The sequence below is a fragment of the Rattus norvegicus genome, chromosome 10 (genome assembly GCF_021556685.1).
Source record: "Rattus norvegicus strain SHRSP/BbbUtx chromosome 10, alternate assembly SHRSP_T2T, whole genome shotgun sequence".
In the NCBI taxonomy this organism is placed as follows: Eukaryota; Metazoa; Chordata; class Mammalia; order Rodentia; family Muridae; genus Rattus; species Rattus norvegicus.
The window spans coordinates 71276343-71302191 of NC_141543.1; the positions used below are offsets into that span (position 1 = coordinate 71276343).

General features: G+C 45.2%; 1 protein-coding gene across 6 annotated transcripts; it reads right to left on the bottom strand.

Moving 5' to 3' along the window:
• Window positions 1-1438: 1438 nt before the first annotated feature.
• C10h17orf75 (similar to human chromosome 17 open reading frame 75) lies at window positions 1439-17036 on the bottom strand. 6 transcript variants are annotated; one of them, XM_087572611.1, is made up of 11 exons: window positions 16850-17023; window positions 15479-15559; window positions 14117-14242; window positions 12560-12703; window positions 12136-12193; window positions 9759-9878; window positions 8065-8129; window positions 7779-7915; window positions 5698-5801; window positions 2572-5288; window positions 1439-1994 (listed from the first exon to the last, which is right to left on the bottom strand). In XM_087572611.1, the coding sequence occupies exons 1-10, from the start codon at window positions 16987-16989 to the stop codon at window positions 5082-5084; spliced, it is 1182 nt and encodes a 393-aa protein (XP_087428737.1). In that variant the 5' UTR covers window positions 16990-17023; the 3' UTR covers window positions 1439-1994; window positions 2572-5081.
• Between the last annotated feature and the right edge of the window lie 8813 nt (window positions 17037-25849).

Sequence of the window (25849 nt, forward strand, 5' to 3'; positions counted from 1 at the left end):
CAGCCTTCAGATAAAGATGTAGAACTCTCAGCTCCTCCTGCACCATGCCTGCCTGGACGCTGCCATGCTCCTGCCTTGATGACAATGAACTGAACCTCTGAACCTGTAAGCCAGCCCAATTAAAGGTTGTCTTTATAAGAGTTGCCTTGGTCACGGTGTCTGTTCACAGTAGGAAAAGCCTAAGACAATGAGGTAGGTATTTTTCTAGCTAATGTTTTGTCTTTTTTGGAGACAGGGTCTTACTATGTAACCCTGGCTTGCTTGGCTGATTTTAAACATCCCCCTGCCTTTGACTCCTGAGTGCTCGGACTAAAGGAGTGTGCCACCACACTCTGCCATTTTCATAGCTGTTTTATGTAAAATGCTTGTGAACAATCCCATGTTTGTACAACAGAGGAAGACTTAGAGTTTAGTCACATGCTGATTGTAACTTATATTGTAGGTGGGACCACACCTAGGCCTGGTCCCAGTGTTTATATTCTTGGCCCCTATATATCGTATGGGACTTTAAGGGCATTAAACCATGCAATGATAGACAGTTAGAAGAAGCCGTTCCTGGCTGGCCATGGTTGGCATGATTTTAATCCCAACACTTGGGAAAGAGAGGCAGGCAGATCTGAGTTCAAGGCCAGCCTGACATACAGATGGAGTTCTGGGACTGCCAGAATGACAGAAGAGAAAGACCATGTCAACAAAAAGCCAATTTCTGGTTAGGGAGAAAGCTCAACTAAGTGGCTGTGCACCATGAAGACTGGTGTGCTGCACACTTGCCATCCCAGCACAGCAGAGGCAAATCTCTGGGACTCGCCAGCTGGCCACCTAGTCTACTTGGCAAGCCTCAGGCCACATATACAATGTCCTTTGATCTCCATATATACATGCAAACACATGAACATGCACAGTAAAAAGAGTCTGTCACATTGCATCAGCTCAAGGCCATGCAGGAACAGTTGGTAACTTTGAAATGTTTGTTCAGTCTTCACTTGTCAGCCCTGTCACTACTTCCTGTCACCCCAAATTCCAGGATCTAGTCCTTTCTCTCACTTTTGTTTTGTTTTGTTTGAGACAGGGTTTCTCTGTGTAACTCTTGCTGTCCTGGAAATCGCTCTGTAGACCAGGCTAGCCTCCACCTCAGCGATCCTCCTGCCTCTGTGTAAAAGCCTGCACCCTCATCTGGTGTCCTATCATTCTGAACAGTGAGAGGGGAAAGGACCTGAGCTGCTGCACCCTGCAGGTGAAACTGCTTTTAGACAACAAACAAACCAGTCAGAAAACATGTTTACCTCTTCCGCATACATTCCAACAGGTCATTCGAGTTTTTTCACACATTTTAGTGGAGAGAGAGAGAGAGAGAGAGAGAGAGTGTAAAAAATAATTTCCATGTAAAATTACTGGAAATAATTAAAGGTAAGAATTAAGCTCAGTTAGGTAAAATATCTGCCTTGACTAGAAGCTTTGTTTTATTGTTACAAATATACATTTTGATACAAGGCAAACATATTTCCTATGCATTGCACACAAGCACAAGTTTATTTCACATCTGAACAAACACTTTTTAAGCCCTTATTATTTTATTTACATTTCAAACGTTGCCCCCTCCCAGTACCCCCTCCTAGAATCTTTGCCCTATCTCCCCTCTTCTTTGCCTCTGAGAAGGTGCTCCCCCAGCCCCTATCCCCAAGCCTTTAAAATTTAATACATTTACTTATTTAGATTTGAATACAGCATAGGTTTATGATTATGAGCTGTTTTTTCATATCAACAAGATAATCAATTCCATGACATCTTTTTTTCTTGTCTTTAATAGTGGTACAGAGTTTGCAGATTCTTCTTAAACACGAGACTACTATATACAATTGTGTACTGTAGCAGGCCTACGTTACAAAGAAGTGAGTACCTACGAATAAGCAAAGAATAGAGACTTATGGTGTTCCTGTATCCACCAGTGATTTAATGCAGCTGCTTTTTTTTTTTTTTTTTTTTTTTTTTTGGTTCTTTTTTTCGGAGCTGGGGACCGAACCCAGGGCCTTGCGCTTCCTAGGTAAGCGCTCTACCACTGAGCCAAATCCCCAACCCACGTTTTGGTTTTCAAGACAGGGTTTCTCTGTGTAGCCCTGGCTGTTCTGTAACTTACTCTGTCCACCAGCTGCCTCTGCCTCCTGAGTGTTGGAAGTAAAGGTGTGCACTACCACGGCCAGCTGCGTTTGCTTTTGTTCTTAATTATTATTACGTATACTGTTATTTGTGTGTGCAGACATTTGGAGGTCAGAGGTCAATCCTCAGGAGCATCACCTTTTGTTTTCCTGTGTGTTAATTAAGAGTTAGCTTTGAGGGGTTGGGGATTTAGCTCAGTGGTAGAGCGCTTGCCTAGGAAGCGCAAGGCCCTGGGTTCGGTCCCCAGCTCCGAAAAAAAAGAACCAAAAAAAAAAAAAAAAAAAGAGTTAGCTTTGAGGGAAGCATTTAGAGAGTGAGAGAGCAGCTTGCAGGAGTGGGCTCTCCTCCACCTTCACATGGGTCTGGAGAGAGAACTCAGGCGTCAGATTGGGTGGTTTGGGCCTTTATCCATTGAGCTATTTTTTTTTTCCCCATTTGTTTTCTGATGAGGTCTCTGCTGTCCTGAAGCTTACCAAGTCAGCTAGGTTGGGCAGTAAAGACTGTCTTCCTCCCCAGTGCTGGGGTTACAAGCACAAGCTAGCATGCCTGGCTTTTGTATGTAGGTTCTGAAAATCAAACTGAGGTCCTCGAGCTTGCACAGCAAGTACTTTACCCTAAGCTACTCCCCCCAGCCCCCAGCCCCTACACTTATTTTTTGAGTTCCATTTGCTACACTCCTGATTGTGAGTTTGAAAATAAAATTATTATTTTATGGATTCAAAATCTCAATGTCCTAAAGTTGCTCATTTTTAATGATTTCCAAGTGGGCAGCAAGTGCATTAGGAAAAGATTCAAGAAAAGTGCCACAGAGCTGCTGACTATCCAGCCATCAGCTATAAAAATGCTACTTACATTCTTTCCTATACTGCCTATAATCCAAGTTATTAAACTTTAAAGCCAGATGAAAGCATTTATGAAGACCCTGAATTGTATTTCTCATTAAAGAAAGAGAAAGGGCATGGTGAGTCATGTCCCTAACTGACTGATGGCGATGGTGGGGTGAAGGCAGAGAGCCACCACCAGTCACTCTGAAGGCCAGAACCCCGCTCCCAGAAGGGCTGACAAGCAGTCAAGAGTGTCTCCGTTTTACAGACGCATGCTCCTCTGAGACAGCATCCCCAAGGCAGTCTCCTGATTTTATAAACCAAAATCATTATCAAATGGATTTATTAAAGAGCTATGCAGAACAGCTATGTGTGTGGCTGCAGCTGGCAGCCATGGGAATTAGAAATGACTACTCACTTGCAATTGATTCAGGGTAAAATGATCTGAGGCTTGTGACAGACACAAAAATCTAAAATCAACGAGCAACTGTGATGGGAAGAATTTGTTTACATTTTTAATTTTTAAAAAATATTGTTTATTTTCTTATTTATTGAGACAGAGTCTCACTGTGTACCTCCGACTGGCCTGAAGAGTGCTATGTAATTGAGTAAATCAAACTGTCCCTAAACTCAGAGATCCAACTGCCTATGTCTCGTGGAGGGTTACATTCAAAGACATGAATCACCACATTTGGCCTCAAGTGCATTCTTATATTTGCTTGTAAAGGATATTTCCTATATTTACTGTTTTTCTTCCTTTTTCTTAATACTGTTTAAGAACTCCAGCGCTGGGGCTGGGGATTTAGCTCAGTGGTAGAGCGCTTACCTAGGAAGCGCAAGGCCCTGGGTTTGGTCCCCAGCTCCGAAAAAAAGAACCAAAAAAAAAAAAAAAAAAAAAGAACTCCAGCGCTTTCATCTAAAAACAAAGAAGAAAATAAAGGCTCCGGGCGAGTAAATACCTGTAAATAATGTGGCCATTTCCACAAGCGCTTTTTAATCAGAGAGAATGTTTCATCTTGAAGCTAGTATATTCCTTTCTTCTCTTCCTCTTTCTTTTCTTTCTTCCTTATTGGTTTTAGATTATTTTATGTGCATGTTTTGTCCGCATGTATATCTGTACATTACATGTGTGCCTGATCCTGAGGAGGTCAGAACAGGGTGTCAAATCCCTTGAAACTGAAGTTACAGATGGTTGTGAGCCACCAAGCAGGTGTTGGCTCCTCTGAGAGCAACAATGCTCTTAACTGCTGAGCTGCCTCTCCAGCCCACCATTTCTTAATAGATTTATCTATTGTGTATGCAGGTATGTATGGGTCAGAGGGAATTTGTAAAACGGATTCTCTCCTACCATGTGAATACTGGGGATTGAACAAAGGTCGTCAGACTTGGTGGCAGGTTTCTTTACCTTCTAAGCCATCTCGGCAGCCTACAAACTTCTATATGTAAAACTCATTTTTAAATTCTTATACACTCATTATTTGTATATTTGCCTAAAAAGCTGGTTTCATCCTTCATGCATGCAACCATCGATATACATCAGGCACTCACAGATTGAACAGGTTGTCTATGATGGGATGATGATGATACCATGTAGTCCAGGCTGGATATAAACTCACTTTGGAGCTCAGGCTGGCCTGGAACCTCAGAACCTCCTGCCCAACCTCCTGATTAGCTGGGATTACAGGCAGCAGCACACCTTGCTAGGATCCTATGCTTCAAACACTTCTACAAAGTACTGAGAAAGACATACTGTGTTTCTTTTGGAAGAGGAAGTCCTGCTAAACACTACAGCGAGCTTTCCCAAGTAGCCAAATATCATCTCCAGAGCTTTTCAGGCGACCCGTGTTTGATGCTTAGGATTTAAGAGACTAGCAAGGCAGTAAAACTCCAGTTGTAACACATGACATCTGCCTAGAACCTGGTGAAGACATCCCTCTGATTGTTGTGTTTAAGTAAGTTAAACAAAAAAGCACAAAAGGAAGAAGCGGGTGTTTCCAGTCACCTTAGGAGCAGCGCAATCTATAAACAATGGTAACTACAGTCCCTCACATGCCCCTCAATATGATACTCCATGAAACAGATCCTCAACTCGGGACCAGAATGTCAGACAAGTGCTTCTCTCATGAATTCTTCAAGGACCGCCACCACACTTTTGGCCTCGGGCATTTCTTCATGTTCTACTTTAACAATCTTCAAAAGGATATCGCCACTGCCACAGTTCTTAAGGAACAGGTAACATTTAAACAAAGCGTAATGATTCATCTCTGCCTGCCGGATAAATCTCTTCAAATTGTTTGTGTCTTGTATAGCCTAGAAAAAGATTAGCCTGTTAAAACAGTTCGGTGAGATGATGACCTACTTGAAAAATAGCTCCTCTCTAGCTGAGCATTCAGTGTACACTGAGAATGTCAGTTTTTGTTTTGTTTCTTACTATTTTTTTTTTTTTTTGGTTCTTTTTTTTCCGGAGCTGGGGACCGAACCCAGGGCCTTGCGCTTCCTAGGTAAGCGCTCTACCACTGAGCTAAATCCCCAGCCCCTTGTTTTGTTTCTTGACACAGGGTCTCACTATAACTCTGGCTGGCCTGTGTTCTGAGCTCTGAGGATGCCCCATTTAAAGGACATTGTAACTGCAAAAGCCCATCTCTGAGCTACCACCTGCCTAATTAGATGCAGAACAAAAACAATGTAGCTGGCTCTTGGCCCACAGCCAATTCATTACCTTCAGTTTAAAGTTTTCCAGGACTTGTCTGAAAAGAAAAGGGTTGCCGCCCTCAGCACTGTGTAAGAAAGCTTGCATCCAGTCCTCACAGAAACGGTTGCTTCCTAAACAACAGCAAATACAGGAGACTAAGTTCCACAGAGCACATACATGCATTCCAGCTTTTAAAGAGTTTACTTTTGTTATTTTCCCTTATGGATATATGTGCACATGTGTACCTGAGTACAGGTACCCTGGGAGAGCAGATGTGCCAAACACAAGTCTAGTTTTCTGAAAGAGCAGTACATGCTATTAACCATCTATCCAGGCCTGGCACATGAATTTCTTTATAAAAACATTTATAAATATTTAAAACTCCCAGCACTTAGGAGACAGCAGCAGGTGGGGCTTATGAGTTTAAGGCCAGCCTGATCTACAAAGCAAGTCCAAGACGACCAGGGCTATTACACAGAGAAACCCTGTCTGGAGAAATCAACCAAACGACCAACCAAAAACAAAAAACAAGCAACAAAACAAAACAAAACACACTTCTGCTTTGGTGTCAAAAACTGTTAACGCATAGCTAAGAAATCCCCACACAGTCAAGTGCAGTCCCTTCCTCCCCGTCAGAAAAGACTGACGTTCCTATACATACTTTAAGCTTTGGCTACCTACCTTTACCTTATATAAGTGTGTTTTGTACATGTTAAAGCTTTGTGGGTTAAAGCTTAGAGGCTGCTTCACTAAACTTTGTTTCTGAGCCATACTAACATGTATTTCTAGTTCACTTTAGCTGCTCTACATGCCACTGTGTAAATTAGCAGTTTATTATTGAATTCCTGTTGGTAAACATTTGGGTTTCTTCCAATTTATCAAAAAATGCTTTAGAAGCTGGGTATGTTGGTATATGCCTTTAAATCCAGCACTGGAGAGAGAGAGGCAGAGGTAGAGGATCACTGAGAAGAGAGCCCATTACAACAACGGAAACAACAAAGAGTATGTATAGAGCTGTTCGCTTGTATCCTGAGATCCTCCCAAACTTAGGAGACAGTCTAGTTTATGTAGTAAGTTCCAGGTTTTTGAAACATTGTCTCAAAAAGAAGGCTGCCATGTGTGGCCCAACACCTTTAATCCTAGCAGTCAGAGGGTAGACAGAGACTGAGGACAGCCTGGGATACATAGTGAGATCGTGTTTCAAAGAGGTCTTGGTGGGTGAGAGAAATGGCCAGGAAGGAAAAAGCACTTGTCGCACAGCATGAGGACCTCAATTGGAATCCCTAGACCCTGTAAAGGTTGATACACACAGTGCAGGCATCTGTATTCTCAGCATTATATGAGGAGATGGAAGGAAGGACAGGAGAGGCCTCAAAGTTCATGGGCAAGCTAGGCCTGAAAAACACATGCACACTGTAGCACTTACACTTCTACACACATGGACAGACATGCACATGCACACACACACACACACACACACACACACACACACACACACACACACACACACACAAAGCCTTTATGTGGGGCTAGCAAGGTGACTCAGTGGATGAAGGTATTTGAGACAACCCTGAGTTTGATCCTAATGATAGAAGGAGAAAAACCTTTCCCAAAAGCTGCTCTCTAATCTTCATACATGCTCATGTATATACAAACTAAATGATTAAGAAATGTTTAAAATGCCTTTAGAGTTGGGGAGGTGGCTCAATGGATGAGGCTCTTGGCCATGCAAGCATGAGGTCCTTAGAAAGTAGAGGCAAGAGAGTTAGAAGTACAAGGCCAGTATAGCCTATATGAGACTGTTTCTCAAAAGCAATCAACCAATCGACCAACCAAAAATAAGCCTTTATATGATACATTCTTGTAATTCTAGGAGGGCTGTCAGCTCAAAGCCAACCTAGACTATACAGCGAGAACCTGTCTCAAAATATTAAAAGTTTGCTCCTGTGTACACATGTGAGTTTTCTTACATACCAAGCATGACTTGAACCCCTGTTTCTAGGATCACTAAGGTCTCCACAAGCTTAGTACTGCATAAGAAGAACATGTCTGTATCTTGTGCTTTCAGTCCAAGAGGTCCACACAGTGCCTCTTGGTTTCCGACTCACCTGCATTGTGAAACTGAGGCTGGGGGCCACTACAGTCGATGATCACAGACTTATGCTGTTCCTCTGTCATGGCCATGCACAAAGAGGTCATGGTGCCTTCATGAATAAGTCCTTGGAGACTGGCGACACTCAGAAACCTGTCACATATACAAGTCCTTTCCACAACCAGCATTGCAGAACAGGAGAAAGCAAATGCATTCTGAACAGGAAGGGGAGGTTGAGCTTGCCGGGACATGCATGGGGTGGGGTGGGGGTGGGGTGTGCTTTCTTAAGAAATTGTCTTTACCTGTTAATGTCTCTCTTTGTTTTTTCATCTGATTCTTTAAATTCAACAGGAGTGTAACTCAGAGCCTATGAGAGAGAGGGAGAAGGAACAGTTAGCACTTGCCTCCTGTTCCTCACTGGTCCAGCACTCCCATCCAAATGCATCGTGCCCCAGGCACTAAGAGCACTAGCCATTGCATCTTCTGCAAGTGCTCTAAGCTCTAAGCATAGGCTAGCCTGGAGCTTCTGATCCTCCAGCCTCAGTTTCCCTAATGCTAGGATTAGAAGCATGTGTTTTAGCATTTTTCAGCATTTCTTTACTTTACTTACTTATTTTAATGGGGGCTGTATGTACTCTTGTGGAGGTCAGAGGTCAACTTCCAGCATGAGGGTTCCAGGGTTTGAACTCAGGTTGTCAAGTTTGGCAGCAAGTATAGTAGCCCCCAAATCTATCTATTAATTTAGTATGTGTGTGGGCACATGTCTATGTGTGTATGTGTGTGTGTAAACATCTCAAAGAATGAAAACACACACACACACACACACACACACACACACACACACGGATGGACGGCAGAACAAAAATTCTGGGATTTGATTCTCCTGCCACCTTATGGAATCTGAGGCTTGAACTAAGGTCATCAGGCTTGTGTGGGGCCTAAACATTTTCATAGTTAAAACTGCATTGCTTTTTTCAAACAGTCTAGAAATTGCACTGTTTCCCTTTATTTCAGACGGTAATTATTTAAGATGGTGTGGGTGGGCAGGTCCACAGTCCTGGCACTGAGGTAGGTAGGAATCAAAGGCAGGAAAAAGACTCAGTGAGTGCAAAAGTGCTGGCTGTTCAAGCAGACAATCTGAGTGAGATCCCTGGAACCCATGTGAGAAGTCAGATTTGGGACTATAACCTGGCACTCCTATGGTGACATGGGAAGTAGAAATGACACAACCAGCAAAAAGCTCAAGGGCCAACCAGCCCGTAGTATATCACATAGAACAAGGAGGAAGATGAGAACCACCTCAGAAACGTGTACACACACACAAATGAGGAATTTAAGTCTTTTCTTTAAAAAGTTAAGCAATCCTAGACTACATAGTGAGGTCTCCTCTCTCTCTCTCTCTCTCTCTCTCTCTCTCTCTCTCTCTCTCTCTCTCTCTCTCTCTCTTGCTTTTTGAGACAGGGTTTCCCTGCATAGCCTTGGTTCTCCTATAGACCAGGCTGCCCTCAAACTCAGAGATCTCCTGCCTCTGCCTCCCAAGTGCTAAATTAAAGGTGTGCAGCACCACTGCCTGGTAAGAACCTATCTTTAAAAGTGGCTAAAAAGAAAAGTTTATTTTTTTTTAATGTGACCCAGCTATGATGGACCAGGTTCGTACATAAATCACGTGGGTGTTAAACGCTCTATGCAGCTGAGACTGGCCCTAACCTCCTGATTCTGCTTCCACCCCCCAGTGCTGGGAGTGTAGACATGCACCAGCACTGCTGCCTGAAAGCACATGTTTTAATGGAAGGACTTTGCTGAGATTTACAATTCAACCCTACCTTAAACAAGAACTTTCTAGGTGAGAGTCAGTAAGATGTGGTCTAAACAGCATAGTCTGAGGAAATACACAGGAAGGGAAAGGTAGCATTTAGAGAAAAGGAGTGTGTTTCTAAATGGCCGAGCTCGTTGAGGCAGTTGTCGTCGGGAGCGCTCGTTCAGGAGCATTACTTACAGCATGTAGCAGAAAGGTCAGTTTCTCCTGAAAGAGAAGAACCACCCTTTGGATCGGACACAGCACATCCTCATACCAGCTGTTCAGATAGGACTTCAGATCACTCCCCAGGCTCCTTTCCTAATCAAGAGGGAATGCCATTTGTTGTAGTATCATAAAAGCCTTTAGCTTACTAGACTTTTTTTCTTTTTTGCTCTGTGTGTATGGTATATGTATTCTGTGCATGTAAGCTAATGGCTGACATGAGATGTCTTCCTCAATTCTCTCTACCTCATTTTTTTTTTCTTTTTTTCGGAGCTGGGGACCGAACCCAGGGCCTTGCGCTCGCTAGGCAAGCGCTCTACGCTGAGCTAAATCCCCAACCCCTCTCTACCTCATTTTAAATTACATCTTTGGAGTGGTACTGGACAGGTTTGTGTCATGGTGTCTGTGTTTAGAACAGCTTGCAGAAGTCAGTCCTGGCCTCCAGCCGTGTGGGTGCAGAATGCTGATCTTAGGTCTTCAGTCCTGGCGGGCAGCACCTCCCCAGCCCCTCCGTCTTATTTTCTTGAGTAAGGGATTCTCCCTGAACCTGGCTGGCCGGCCAGCAAGGTACAGCCATCTCTCTGTCTCCCCAACTTCAACACTGGTATAACAGGTGACGTCACCACACCCAAATTTCTTTGTGGATGTTGGAGTCCAAACTCAGGTCCTCATGCTTGCATTGTAAGCCCTTTACATACTAAGCCTCCTTCTTAGCCCCTCTTCAAAATAACTTAAAAATTTTTATTTGTATCTGTATGTACATAATTATGTTCCTGTGGATGCCTCCTGGAGTCCAGAAGTGGGTGCTGAACTCTCTGGAACTGGAGTTATTGGTGATTGTGAGCCACCAGACTTGGGTGCTAAGAACTTTCTGGAAAAGCAGTAAGTGTTCTTAACTGATGAGCCATCATCTTTCCATCCCCTTTACCCCTATACTCCTGAGTTAGAAAACAAAAACTAGGACTGGTATCTCATGTTTGTTTGTTTGTAAGACATGGTTTAACCATGTAATGCAGGCCAGCCTTGACCTTGAAATCTTAAACCTCCCAGATACTGAGATTATAACTACGTGCCAATGTGCCTGGCCATACTTCTTTCTTGGTGGTGGTGGTGGAGGGGGGGGTGTTTTATTTTGTTTTTTCAAGACATGTTTCTCTGTGTAGTCCTGGATGTCCTGAAATTCCTTCTGTAGACCAAGCTGGCCTTGAACTCAGAGATTCGATTACTATGCTGGGTTTAAATGCAAGAGCTACCACCATCTAGTTTTTTTCAGACAGCACCTTACATCAGCACCTTACATAAATCAGATGGGTGTCAAATTCTCTGTAGCTGAGACTACCTTAACCTCCTGATTCTCCTGTTTCCATCTTCCCAGTGCTGGGAGTGTAGACTCGCAGCAGCACACCTGGCTAGAAAACATAGTTTTGACAAGTTTAGATAAATTACTCAATATAGATATGACCAATTCATAAAATAATGAAATGTTTTTAAAACTTGATATCTATAGACTATGGCATAGCATATCTCTGATGGACCCCTCATGCTCACCAAAGTATGAGTCCTGTGTACCTAGAAATCAGATAAAAGGTATCTTCTTCCCCACCAGGATGTTATTAACTGACACTAAGTTTCACATATGTTTGTCTTTCTTTTTCACTTTATTTCTGTGTGTGCATACATGTGCCCTCCATACACGGAGGTCAGAGGACAACCCATGTAAGTCAGTTCTCTCATTCCACAATACGAGTCCTGGGTGTCAAACTCAAGTCAGTCAGACTTGGTGGTAGGCACCTTTACTTTTGCGACATCTCCCAGCTATCTTTTTTTAAAATTTATTTTAATTGGGTATTTTGCCTCCATATCTGTTTACCACTTGCATACCTGGGGCTCAAGGAGGTAAGATGTCAGAACCCCTGGAACTGGAGTTACAGATGGTTGTGAGCTGCCATGTGAGTGCTGGGAATTGAACCTGAGTCCTCTGGAAGAACAGCCAGTGCTCTAACCATTTATCCATCTTTCCAGGTTCTTGTTTTGCTTTTGAGATAGGGTCCACTATGGAGCTCTGGTAGGCTTGGAATTAGCTACGTAAACTAGGCTACCCTCAAACTCTGCCTCTCAAGTGCCAGGATGTCAGGTGTGAGTTTCCACAATTGGATTTAATACGTTTTCACTGGTGCAACACATCAAAAGTAGAATATGAAACCTTCAGTGCTGCCTTCCCTGCCTATGTCACACAGCACTCATCTACTGTCCACAAGATGAGAATTTAGAATTCAAATGTCAGTGACTACTAAGTGACCGGACTAGTAGTCATGTATGTCCATGCTCATCACTCCTGAGTCAGCCACCTTACCTCACAGTTCATGTTACTCTTCAGCCCTTGAATATACTTGTCCAACTCAAGCCTGAAAGTACGTTCTTAAGGAAGAGACACAGAATGATCCATCAGTATTTTACCTCCCAGCCAGAAATACAAAGTCTCAGCTGAGTAGTGGCATGTGCCCTTAATTCCAGCACTGTGTCAGAGGCGGTGGATCACTGTAAGTTCAAGGCCAGCCTGGTCTACATAATGAGTTCCATTCTGGGACTACAAGTAAGACCCTGTCTGTCTGTCTCTCTGTCTGTCTCTCCTCTTACCACACACAAACGAATACACTCATAGAGCCTAGACAAATTGTCACAAATGACATTCCAACACCCCCTTAAGGGTAAAGGCCATGTGCCATTTCCCCCTTGGCTCTCCTTCCTGATAGCCTCAAACACCAAAGAAAGGATATAGCTCCAGTCCTTTCTCAGAGCCTCCTAAGAAGCAGACCACGTATTCAGAAGGGTTATGTTCAGATTCCACTGCTGCTATTTCAGGAAGCAGTTTTTCCTGTTGGAAAAGGCAGTAATAACAACCAACTCGGTAACCTGGAATTCTAGAAAAGAAAGGAAAAAGTAAAGTGAAGTACCTGAGTACTCTCATTCCTCACTTTGTAGGTGGCTCTGAACCTGGTCTTGATCTGGTAACACTTTCAGACTGCCCGCCATGCAGAGCTCCCCAACCTTCCCATCCTGCTTATCTCAGCAGGAGGAACATCACCCACGTGAGGTCTAATGAAGCAGCCTACAGATCAGGCGTGGTGATGCACATCAATCTCAGCCCTAGCAGGCAGACATAGGTAGACCTCTAGGAGTTCAAGGACAACCTGGTCTACATGGTGAGTTCCAGACCACTCAGGGTTACGTGGTGAAACCTTGTCTCATAAAAACAAACCAACCAGCCTCTAAAAGAGGTTCACTGCATTCCACTGTCTTATGTGAAAAGTCCAGGGGCTGGGGAGATGGCTTGGCAGTTAAAAGATCACTGGCTGCTCTTCTAAAAGACCCAGGTTCGATCCCAGCACATGGTGGCTCACAACCATCTGTATTTCTGTTCCTGGGGACCCCACACCCGCTCCTGGACTCTGCAAGAAATAGGCACACACCTTACGCACTGACATTCATGCAGGCAGAATAGCCATATACATAAAATACTTTCTTTTTTCTTTTTTCTTTTTTTTTTTTCGGAGCTGGGGACCGAACCCAGGGCCTTGTGCTTGCTAGGCAAGCACTCTACCACTGAGCTAAATCCCCAACCCCCCGTAAAATACTTTTTAATTGTTTAAAGAAAAATCTACACAAATTTCAGCTCTGTTCATAGAATGTTTACGTAAAAATAAGCATGTTCCCCCACATGTCATGGATGTGCCATGTTTATCCAGTAGTGTTATCCTTGGGCCAGAGGTATATGCTCCTAAGGGAATCTATATTTAAACAAATGCCTGGTCTGAAGGAGTATAATGGCAAGACTGTGGAATCAGGCTGAGGGTGCCTATGTAAGCCTGACCTCCCTGTGACCTTGGGCTTCCAGGTTAATTTCTCTGTTTACTTTTGCACTGGAAAATACGGTAACTGCTAGTCTCCCTTTGTAAGAACTCCATCAGCATTTGTGAAAGCATGCTATAAGCCATGGGCATACAGCTTCCACTTCGGTAGATAATTACAAAGGTACAGAGGAATTGCACACATCAGGAAAGTGCTCTCCATCAAGGCTGCCTCTCCAGCTAGAGAGCCTCCTGTCTAAGCATACAACAGAGGAAAGTACATGCAGATGCCAGGCTCTCACTCAGGCTAATTTCATAACATTTATGTGTAAGATTTAGTGCTCTGTCTGGGAGTGGAAGGGCAGGAGGTGCAGGGAATGGAAAACAAAGATGCTTTCTGCAGGTCTAGATCTCTTCGAGTTTCTCCACACTTCTCATGTTTAGCTCAGAAATAAAAACACAGGAGACAGCATATTTTATACTTACCTCAGCTCTACAGATGCAACATTACCCAGCCCTTCAAAGAACGCTCCCTTGGAGAGACGCTTAGCGATGAAGCTGCGAAGCTCCGGCTCCACTTCAGATGGTAGATTGGAATCCACCAATGACAGGCTACACAAACGAGACACACGTCCCTTACCAGCCGTGCACTCAGACCCATAAGCCACATGTAACAAACCAAAGCCAGAGCCCCTGTATAGCCCAGACTGGTCTTGAACTAGCTTCATAGCCTAGGTTAGCCTCAAACTTGCCCCAGGCTATGCACCATCATACCAATTTCAGGGGCTCTCTTAAGAAATCGATCAACTAGTCAGCAGTGGTGCACTCCTTTAATCCCACCACTCAGGGCAGGCTTGCTTATCTCTGAATTCCAGGCCAGCCTGGTCTACAAAGCAAGTTCTAGAACAGACAGACTTATACAGACAGACCCTGTCTCAAAAGACAAAAAACTCAACAAACAAACAAAAACAAAACAGAGAGAGAGAGAGAGAGAGAGAGAGAGAGAGAAAGAGAGAGAAAGAAGGAGAGAGAGAGAGGAGAAAAGAAAAAAGCTATCTACCTGATGCCCCTGTTATTGAGTTATTATTCAGATTCGGAATGTCCCCTGAAGGCAGGTTTGGCTCCCAGACTATAGTGCTATTGGAAGTATTAGAACCAGTAGAAGGTGGATGGAAGCTAAGGCACTGGAAATATGATCCTAATAACATATCAGAACCCTGACTAGTTGGGAGTTGGCTGGAGCTGCCTGCCTCTCTCCCTCTTTGCATCTCTCCCTAGCTGCCATGGAGTTAACAGGCTCTTCTGCTTTTGCTCCTGCCTGGATTCCTGTTGCTGCTGGCTCACAGGCAACAGGGCTAAGAAACCACGTGGACTGAAACTTCTGAGACTGAGCCAAATTCACCTTTCCTCCTTAAAGACCATTATCTTGCCACAAGTAGTAGCTCTCGCCTTTAAACTCAGCAACTGCCTCCTTTAGAGGCAGGCAGATCCCTGTGAGTTCAAGACCTGGTCTTCTTAGTGAGTTCCAAGACAGCTAGTGAGAAACCCTATCCCAAAAACAACAACCACAAAAAGACGACTCGGTCGGCTAAAGCTTAGTGTCTGTTGGAGTTTGGCTAGGGTTTACACAGCTCTGGGTTCAATCACAGACTCAGTGTCAGTCTTTGCATCTGCTCTTGCCTTGAATGGAAGAGTCAAGGGGGAGATCAGGAGAGGTTCCTAAAGGATAGGAGAGGCTGAAGGTCTGACTCAGAACGCAGTGGCAACAAGACACCCCACTGACTTCTATGGATATGCACAGACAGGGAAAGCACAGAGATAACAGTTATGCCCATTTTTTTTTTTTACCTGAAATCATCACCAGAGGGAGTTTCTGCATTTGTGCCACATGAACGTCCATCATCACTATCCCCTCGGTTCTGTGTCAATCTGCAAGACACAATACAACAGTACTATCAGTTATAAGCTGTCAATCGAGCCTTTGCAAGCTGGGTAAAAACAAGGACTCAGTCAGAACGCTGCAAGGCCACAACTGCATGGTCCTCCACTGCCTGTTCTCAGGGCAGAAACGCCATAAAAGAGGGCTGACAAGACCCTCCTTTCTGTTCAGGGTATTTAATAAGTAGAGAAAAGACAAAATATCCCGAAAGTTTGAAGAAATTCCTCTTTAAAAATAAGTTAAGGGGGGCTGGAGAGATGGCTCAGTGGTAAGAGCACTGACTGCTCTTCCAGAGCTCCTGAGTTCAAGTCCCAGCAACCACATGGTGGCTCACAACCATCTGTAATGGAATTCAATGCCCTCTTCTGGTGTGTCTTAAGAGAAAGATCGTGTACTTACATAAAACAAATCTTTTTAAAAAATTAGTTTTTAAAAAAAAATAAGTTAATGGATGGAAAAATGGCACAGTAGTTAAGAGCATCGCTGCTCTTCTAGAGGACTTGAGTTCAATTCCCAGCACCTACATGCATCTCACAACTGTCTGTACCTTCTGTTCCAGGGGATCAGACAGCCTCACAGAGACATGCAGGCAAAACACCAATGCAAATAATTTTTTATTCAGACAATATAAATTAATTAAAATAAAAAATAAACAGGACTTGGGGAGCTATCTCTGAGGTTAACAACGCTTACTGTTCTTGGGGAATGATCCTAGTTTGGTTCCAAGCACCCACTTAGGCCACCTTACAACCACCTGTAACTCAAGTTCCAGATGTATCTGACACCTCTGGCCTCAGTGGGCATTTGTATGCATGTGCGAATACCCACATACAAACACATAGTTAAAATTTAAGAATACATCTTAAAGAATATATTCCAGGGTCAGAACGACTCCTGGAAAGTCAGCCGGCGTATGCAGGAGGTAACGAGGAGCAAGAGAGGCTGAAAAAACAGAGCAAATTAGAGGGCTGGGGTTAAAATGTGTGATAGAAATGAAGTCAACTGGGGACAGGAGCAGAGGACTAGGGAGAGACTCTGAAGGAACGCGTCTTTCAAGAACTCAAATGAACAGATGTCAGAGGCTGCAAAGACCGGCTGAAAGAGGGCAGAGGTTTGGGAGTGCCGGGCATAAAAACCCAGGAGAGCCGGAAAGAACCGACTGAGGCCAGGAGGGCCCATCGGGCCAGAGACCTTGGCTGGGAGAGGAGATGGCGAGTGGGGGCCGCGGGGTGCAAGGCCGGGCGGCGGGGCCGCGGGCGCAGCGGGCAGGGCGCGGGCACCTGCTTCCGCGGAAGCTGTACAGGCAGTAGTGGCTGCTGGGCGGCGGCTCGAGTCTCCGCTCTTCCGCGGAGCCACCCTCTTCGCTGCTCTCCAGCTCCTTTTCATCCCCATCCAGCGATTCCTGCAAAGACGGGAGCATCGCTGCAGCCTCCTCGCGGCCCTGTGTTCCTGTCAAACCGTTCCCCCGCCGCCGGGCGGTCCTTTGTGCGCCGGTTCGACCTCCTCCCGGTCCTCGCACATCTGAGTTCCGCAGCTTCCCGAGTCCTGGACCTGGAAACTGAGTTGGAGAGACCTGTTCTTCTCAGGGGTGCTGTCTGAGAAGCCCTTACTATTTCTTTTTAAGTGACTTTTTCTCCACCAGTTGGTATATCAAGGAGACAGTATGTGCTAAAGATGGTGCGCTCCTGCCTTATTTCCGTATGACATGCTTTTAACAGTTTGCTCAAAGACACGATTTCGTCAGCCCTAATGGAGCGCTCCTTTAATCCTAGCATTCTGGAGGCAGAGACTGGAGGATTTCAGTGAACTCCAGGCCTCCCTAGTTTACATACCCTGTTCCAGGCCAGTTAGGGCTACCGAGTGAGGCCCTGCCTCGAAGACACGAAGCCAGGCGACGGTGCCACACTACTTTAATCTTAAAACTCTGAAGGCAAAGGCAGCCAGTTCGTTAAGCTTGAGGCCAGCATGGTCTACAGAATGAGTTCCAGGACACCTACACAGAGAGCCCCTGTCTCAAAAAAACAATGCTCAAATACAGCATGAGAGAGAATATTAAATTCTTGGATTTAAGGAGCTCCTTCTAAACAAACAAAAACATATAGGGCTGGGAGATGGTTTAGCCTAAGAGCACTGACTTCTCTTCCAGAGGTCCTGAGATCAATTCCCAACAACCACATGGTGGCTCACAACCATCTGTAATGGAATCCAATGCTCTCTTTTGGTGTGTCTGAAGACAGCTACAGTGTACTCATATACCTAAAATAAATACATGTCTTTTAAAAAAAAGAAAAGAAACCAAACATAGAAACATTGTTTAGTTGATTATGTAAAAACTAAAGGGGTGGGTGGTCTGTGTGGCTTGAAGGGAAAAGATTGGACAAAATTTTAGTTTATTTTGAACCAATACTGTTTGGTTTCAGGCCTGGGACAAGGGACTGAGGTGCATACTTTACATAGCAAAACAGATATGGTCTCCAGGCTATTCTGACATCCCTCAGCCCCTACGTGGCATACCCTGTCCCCCAATCCCTGCTTGCTTGCTTACTTGCTTGCTTGCTTCCTCTAACCCCCTCTCCTCTTTCTCCCTTCCACCACTAATTTCAGGTGTTCCTCTGGAGTTGTACACCTTGTTTTCTTTTCTTTTTTTTTTAAGACTTATTTATTTATTTTTTATTTATTATTTATTTAATGTATGTGAATACACTGTAGCTGTCTTCAGTCACACCAGAAGAGGGCATCAGATCCCATTTGATTATCTTGATGAATTAATTAGGTGGCTCAGTGTACAAAGCTTTCTACAAGTTGGGGGGAAAATTGGAATATGATTTTGCTGGCTTGTTGCTCTTAGTGTCTCTGGAAAAAGTGATGAAGGAAAAGAATGAGCTATATGATAAAATCAAATGGCTCCAGATACAGGTAAACAATCTAAAGGGTTCTAAGTGTGCCCTTGAAGAGAATCTTCTCTCCAGCAGCCACAGAGCTAGAGTTGCAGAAAACCAAACTGAAGCTCTCAATATACAGTTGGCTGAATTACAGCGAAAATTCAAGTCTCAGCCTCAGAGGGTGTCAGCAGTTAAAGTAAGGCCACTAATTGGCAGAGAATGGGATTCTGTAACTTGGGATGGGGATGTGTGGAAGGACCCTGTTGAAGCTGAGAATTTTGAATTTTCAGATTCTCAGGGGCTTACTTCACCCAAGGAAGTAGTACCCTCAGTCCCACCCCTTGAAGTAATGCCTCTTTCACATGAGGAAATTAATCCCTCAGAGTCTGATAAACCAGCAGTGACTTTTGCTGAAGAAAATGCCAGACAAGACAATATTGATATTTTTCAAGACCCACCAATAGTTTCTTCTAGACCCATAGCCAGACTCAGGGCAAATCAGGCCCCTAGAGGAGAGGTAGAAAGTGTAGTCCATGAGGAAATCACTACACTACTAAGGAGCTTAATGAGTTTGCCAATTCATTCAAGCAGAAGTCTGGGGAATATGTGTGGGAATGGATTTTTTTTTTTTTTGGCTGTTAAAACATTCACTCCCACAAAAGGGGAGTGGACAGATTTATTGAATTCAAACTGGGAAAGGAGCACCTGGATGGCTGGACTCTGGGCCCAGCCCCAGGCCCCTCTGCCCAGGATGGGGGCCTGCAGAGGATGAGGCACAAAGGCCTGCAGCTACCCAGATTGGAGGTGCCTGCTGTCACTCACTCCCCTGGAGGGCCTCTTGGAAACCTCCAATCTGGAAAGAAAACCAAGGGCCAAAGACTGGGCCAGAGAAAGGGATCTGGGGAGGTGGAAGGCAGGCAGAGGCAGGCTCAGGAGCCTACCCTAAGTTACACTGTGCTTCTTTAGATAACCTAGAGATGCAGGAGGGGGGCTGCTAGTTTTGTGGGGGCCTAGGCTAGACCTTCCTTTGGAGCCCTTTCCAGAATGGCTTTGGGATCCCCCGACCAAAGACCTGGTTGGGTGGCAGGGGGAGAGGCACTCTCTGGCCAAGAGCTTCCAGGACCCAACCCTGGCTGCTGCTGTGGTCTAGCCCACTGATGGCATGGTGTGGTAGCACCAGACAGCTCCCCACCCATCCAGTGCCCTGAGCCCAGGGACTAATGGGGAGGAAAGAGGATTCTGAGAAAGAGGCAATAGCAGTGAGGCGGACCTCAGCCCCTGGGCCTGTCTCGGAGCCTGGAGCCTGGAGCCTGGAGCCTGGAGCCTGGAGCCTGGAGCCTGGAGCCTGGAGCCTGGAGCCTGGAGCCTGGAGCCTGGAGCCTGGAGCCTGGAGCCTGGAGCCTGGAGCCTGGCGAAGCATTACTGAAAGCCCTGGGTTTCTCCAGCCATCTCCAGCAGCTGCCCAGAGTTCTCTGCCTTGGGCAGGTGAGACCCATCTGGGCTGGAGCACAGCTATGTCCAGGAGCTCAGCTTTGATGTCCAAGACCCCGAACTCCCGCCTGCCTGGCATGGTTCTTCCTAGTCACATGGACCAGATCATGTTCCAAATGAAGGATGTGACTCTGCACTCGGTCATCAATGGGAAAGGAGGTCAGGTACCTCTTGACCATGGCAAAGTAAGCCATGGCCTCCCCAAAGCTGGGTACAGGGACCTCATCACCATCCTCATCATCATCCTCATCTTCTTCATCCTCCTCATCCTCCTCTTCATCTTCCTCCTCTTCATCACTGTCTGAGTCAGAGTCTTCTCCTCCTTCCAGGAAATGGAGGGTGGGGCACTGGGCCTCTTCCTGGACACTATAACCCCCAAAACCACCGCTGGCCTGTGGGAATGGATTTTAAGGGTGTGGGAAAATGGTGGAAGGAACATAAAACTAGATCAGGTTGAGTTTATTGACATGGGCCCTCTGAGTGGAGAGTCTAGGTTTAATATGGAAGCTCGCACAGTTAAAAATGGTGTCACGAGGGGTTGGGGATTTAGCTCAGTGGTAGAGCACTTGCCTAGCAAGTGCAAGGCCTTGGGTTTGGTCCCCAGCTCCAAAAAAAAAGAAAAAAGAAAAAAAAGAAAAAAAATGGTGTCACGAGCTTGGGAACTTAGATTTGCATAGCGGAGAATGGCTATTCCAAGCAGAGGAAACAGGATGAGCAAAGGCATAATACAGTGTTTGTGTCCTATTGTGAGAAAGAACCACCTTTGGGAGAGGACAGAAGAATATTTATGTCATCTGGAATAGAGAGACAAGGATGCCCAAGTTCCCTATATGAAATGACACAGTATTTGCCTGGAGCCCAGGACATCCTCCCACCAACTTTAAGTCCATTCTGGATGCTGTAGTGCCTACTACAATCATGACTCAGAGTTTGCTGGAGGAGGCGGCCTGCTCTCTCCTTGCCTTCCCACACCTCCTTGGGTGAGGTCAGAGTCAGGCCAGATCGTCAAGAAGACCTCGATGGTTTCTGGCAGGTAGGGCGAGTGGATGTCTGGGAAGTAAGTAAAAGCAAAGAGTCTCAGGAACATACAAAGCTAGTATTTGTCAGAGAAGGAAGATACGCTAATTCAGAAGGGCATCCTCTCCAGCTTCTAGAGTTTGACTTATGTGATCAGATTAAGCTCCATCCATCTCAAGGGAGGACTAAATGTATGTTGGAGACCTGACTGTCTTCCTAGCTTAAAAAACCATGATTGCTGTCAGCGGGGGGGGGGGGAAAGGTGTCACATTTTTTTGAATGGCTGGCTGAAGCGTTTATCAAAAAGATGGCCTACTGAAAAGGAGTTGGAGGTGCCTGATATCCTTTGGCTTAGTGTTGACAGAGGGATTTTAAGGCTCAGGGAAAGTGCAATGCTAGAGTGGATACGTTGTGTAAAACCCACTCCTCCACAATGAGAAGACCCAGAAGACACACCCTTCACGAATCCCATAAGACACAAACTGGTGAGAGGGGCACCAGCACATTTGAAGTGTTTTGTTCTTGCCCTTTTCCTTGTGTCAGACCTTAGTGGGTGGAGATGCTGCTGCTCAATTAGATGAATTAAATGCAATGGGTTCAATTGGGCCCCGAGGTAACAAGGGCCAGATGGCAGCAGTGAATCGCCAGAGACAAGGTGATCGTGTTATTATAATGAGCATAGACAAAACGTTCATAATGACATAGGCCATAGTGGTCAGCACAGGAGAGGTGAAATTTATAACGGCATGACTCATTCAGACCTTTGGAACTGGCTAATCAGTCATGGTGTTTCCAGGCACGAAATAGATAGGAAGCCTACTGCATATCTGTTTGATCTGTATATTGGATTCTGGCAAAAGGCAATCTCGGCCAATGAATCAGTTTCCAAACTTGAGCCAGTTTGCAGACCCAGAATCCCTTGAATGAAGGGGTGACCAGGTTCCCCTGAGGAAGGATCTTGATAAGACACCTAAAAGTTTTGCTGTTAGTCTTTCTCCTGTTCTTCCCCAGAGGGACCTATGACCTTTTACAATAGTAACTATACACTGGGGAAAGGAAATAATCAGACTTTCCTGGGTCTATTGGATACTGGTTCTGAATTGACACTGATCCCAGGAGATCCCAAGAAACGTTGTGGCCCTCCAGTTAAAGTAGGGGCTTATGGAGGACAGGTGATTAGTGGAGTTTTGACTGATGTCCGACTCACAGTAGGTTCAGTAGATCCCTGAACACATCCTGGGGTCATTTTCCCAGTTCCAGAATGTATAGTTGGGATAAATATATCTAGAAATTGACAGAATTCTGACATTGGTTCCCTGACTTGTGGAGTGAGGGCTATTATGATTGGAAAGACTAAATGGAAGCCTTTAGAGTTGCCTTTGCCAGAGAAAATAGTGGATCAAAACCAGTATCATATTCCTGGAGGAATGGCAGAAATTACTGCCACTATCAAGGACTTGAAAGATGCAGGGGCAGTGGTTCCCACCACATCTCCTTTTAACTCTTCTGTCTGGCCAGGGCAGAAGACAGATGGATCATGGAGAATGACCGTTGACTGTCGAAAACTAAATCAGGTAGTAACCCTGATTGCAGCTGCTGTACCAGATGTAGCTTCATTACTTGAGCAAATTAACACATCTCCCGGTACCTGGTATACAGCTGTTGATCTAGCAAATGCCTTCTTCTCAGTACCTGTCCATAAGGACCACCAGAAGCAACTTGCTTTCAGTTGGCAAGGCCAGCAGTATACCTTTACAGTTTTGCCTCGAGGATATATTAACTCTCCTGCCCTGTGTCATAACTTAGTTAGAAGGGATCTTGATCATTTGCCTCTTCCACAAAATATTGCATTGCTGTATTGATGACATTATGCTGATTGGACCAAGTGAACAGGAAGTAGCAACCACTTTGGTTGGATTCATTGGTAACACATACGTATATCAAAGAATAGGAAATAAATCCAACCAAAATTCAAGGACCATCTATCTCAGTGAAACTCTCAGGAGTCCAGTGGTGTGGGGCATGCAGAGCTATTCCTTCTAAAGTGAAAGATAAGTTATTGCTCCTGGCCCCTCCCACCACCAAGAAAGAAGCGTAATGTTTAGTGGGTCTATTTGGAATCTGGAGACAGCTCACTCCTCACTTGGGTGTGTCACTCAAGCCCATTTACCAAGTGACTGGGAAAGCTGCTAGCTTTGTGTGGGGCCTGGAACAGAAGGCTCTTCAACAGGTCCAGGCTGCTGTGCAGGCTGCTCTATCACTTGGACCACATGATCCAGCCGACCAGATGGTACTTGAGGTGTTGGTGGCAGAGAGAGATGCTGTTTGAAGCCTCTGTCAGGCCCCTGTAGGTGAATCACAGAAGAGGCCTTTGGGATTTTGGAGCAAAGCTCTACCATCCTCTGCAGACAACTATTCTCCCTTTGAAAAACAGCTATTGATCCTTAGTGGGAACTGAACATTTGACAATAGGACACAAAGTCACCATACGACCTGAACTGCCGACCATGAGCTGGGTGTTATAAGACCCTTCAAGTCATAAAGTAGGACATGCACAGCAGCAATCTATTATCAAATGGATGTGGTATATACATAATCAGGCCTGGGCAGGTCCTGAAGGCACAAGCAAGTTACATGAAGAAGTTGCTCAAATGCCTATGGTCTCTCCTGTTACAAGGCCATCTGCTGCCAAGCATGCGCCTATAGCCTGTTGCGGTGTTCCCTATGATCGGCTGACTGAAGAAGAGAAGACTAGGACCTGGTTTACTGACTGCTCTGCACATTATGTGGGCACCACCCAGGAGTGGACAGCTGCAGCTTTACAACCCCTTTCCAGAACATCCCTGAGAGATACAGGTGAAGGAAAATCTTCACAGTGGTCAGAACTTCAGGCAGTACCCATGGTATTACAGTCTGTTTGGAAGAAGAAGTGGCCAGCTGTACGATTGTTCACTGACTCATGGGCTGTAGTCAATAGATTGGCTGGATGGTCCGGGACTTGGAGAGATCATGATTGGAAAATTGGTGAGAAAGACATCTGGGGAAGAAGTGTGTGGATAGATCTCTCTAAATGGGCAAAGGATATGAAGATATTTGTGTCCCATGTAAAGCTCACCAAAAGGTGACTTAAGCTGAGGAGGAGTTCAATAATCAAGTGGATAACATGACCCGTTCTGTAGACAGTCACCCTCTTTCCCCAGCCATCCCTGTCATTGCTCAAACGGGCACATGAACAAAGTGGCCATGGTGGCCGAGATGGAGGTTATGCTTGGGCTCAACAACATGGACGTCCACTCACCAAGGCTGACCTGACTACAGCTGCTGCTGAATGCCAGATCTGCCAACAGCAGAGACCAACACTGAGCCCCAGATATGGCACCATTCTTTGAGGTGACCAGCCAGCAACGTGATGGCAGGTTGACTACATTGGACCACTTCCTCCATGGAAAGGGCAACGTTTTATTCTTACTGGGGTAGATGCTTATTCTGGTTATGGATTTGCTTTTCCTGCACATAATGTTTTTGCCAAAACCACCATCCGTGGACTTACAGAATGCCTCATCCATATCATGGTATTCCATGCAGTATTCTTGTGAACTCATTTCACAGCCAGAGAAGTGTGACAGTGGGCCCACGATCATGGAATCCACTGGTCTTACCATGCCCCCATCATCCTGAAGAAACTGGTTTGATAGAAAGGTGGAATGGCCTTTTAAAGAGGCAGTTACAGTGCCAATTAGATGGCAGCAGCATGGAGGGCTGGGGCAGAGTTCTTCAGAAGGCACTATATACTTTGAATCAGCGTCTGATATATAAATACAGTTTCTCCCATAGCCAGGATCCATGGGTCCAGGAATCAAGGGGTGGAAAAGGGATTAGTTCCACTCACTATCACTCCTAGTGACCCTCTAGAAAAATTTCTGCTTCCTGTCCGCACAAGTCTAGGTTCTGCTGGCCTAGAAGTTTTGGTTCCAGAGGGGGCAGTGCTCTTACCAGGGGCCACAACAAACATTCCATTGAACTGGAAGCTCAGACTTCCCCCTGGTCATTTTGGGCTTCCAATGCCCTTAAGCCAACAGGTTAAGAAAGGAATAACTGTGTTAGGATGGGTGATAGGTCCAGATTACCATGGGGAAATTGGATTGCTTCTCCACAATGGAGGTAAGAAAGATTATGTCCGGAGTGCAGGAGATCCCTTAGGCCATCTCTTGTTACTACCATGTCCTGTGATTAAAGTCAATGGGAAACTACAACAGCCTAATCCAAGCAGGATGACAAAGGACACAGACCCATCAGGAATGGAGGTATGGGCCACTCCTCCAGGAAAAGAGCCAAGACCTGCTGAGGTGACTGTAGAGGGTGGAGGGAATACAGAATGGGTAGTAGAGGAAGGGAGTTATAAATACCAGCTAAGGCCACGTGACCAGTTGCAGAAACGAGGATTATGAAGTAATATGAATGCTTTATTTTGTTAAGAACACATTTGTCTTTCTTCCAATTTCTTTAACATCAAATGGTATTTAAGTTTCAATACTAAAAGAATGTTCCCAAGGGACATTGCCCCATTGTAAATTACAAATGCATTTGCGATTGTATGAGGAATAGTTACATCATGTTAGGCGCATTCATGACCTTGTTATTGTTTCATGTGGACATGAGATATTTGTGTCAAGTTGACAAGGGGTGATTGTAGTGGCTATTCCTGGTTGTCAACCTGACTATATCTGGAATGAACTACAGTCCAGAATTGGAAGGCTCACCTTTGATCCTGATCTTGAGGCTGGGGAATTTAAGTTTCTGACCTAGATCTTGGCATGGAGATCTTGAGGCACAGTGGCTATGAATCCCAGGAGTCTAAGGCAAGGAGATCTCTGAGTTCAGGGTCATCTG

Excerpts from the sequence above, each read along its gene's own strand:
- C10h17orf75 (XM_087572611.1), bottom strand. The coding sequence starts at position 16,989 with ATGCTCCCGTCTTTGCAGGAATCGCTGGATGGGGATGAAAAGGAGCTG. Across the intron at positions 7,916-8,064 it reads ACAAAGAGAGACATTAACAG|GTTTCTGAGTGTCGCCAGTC; the intron begins GTAAAGACAATT and ends TATATGTGACAG. Across the intron at positions 5,289-5,697 it reads TGGAAAACTTTAAACTGAAG|GCTATACAAGACACAAACAA; the intron begins GTAATGAATTGG and ends ATCTTTTTCTAG.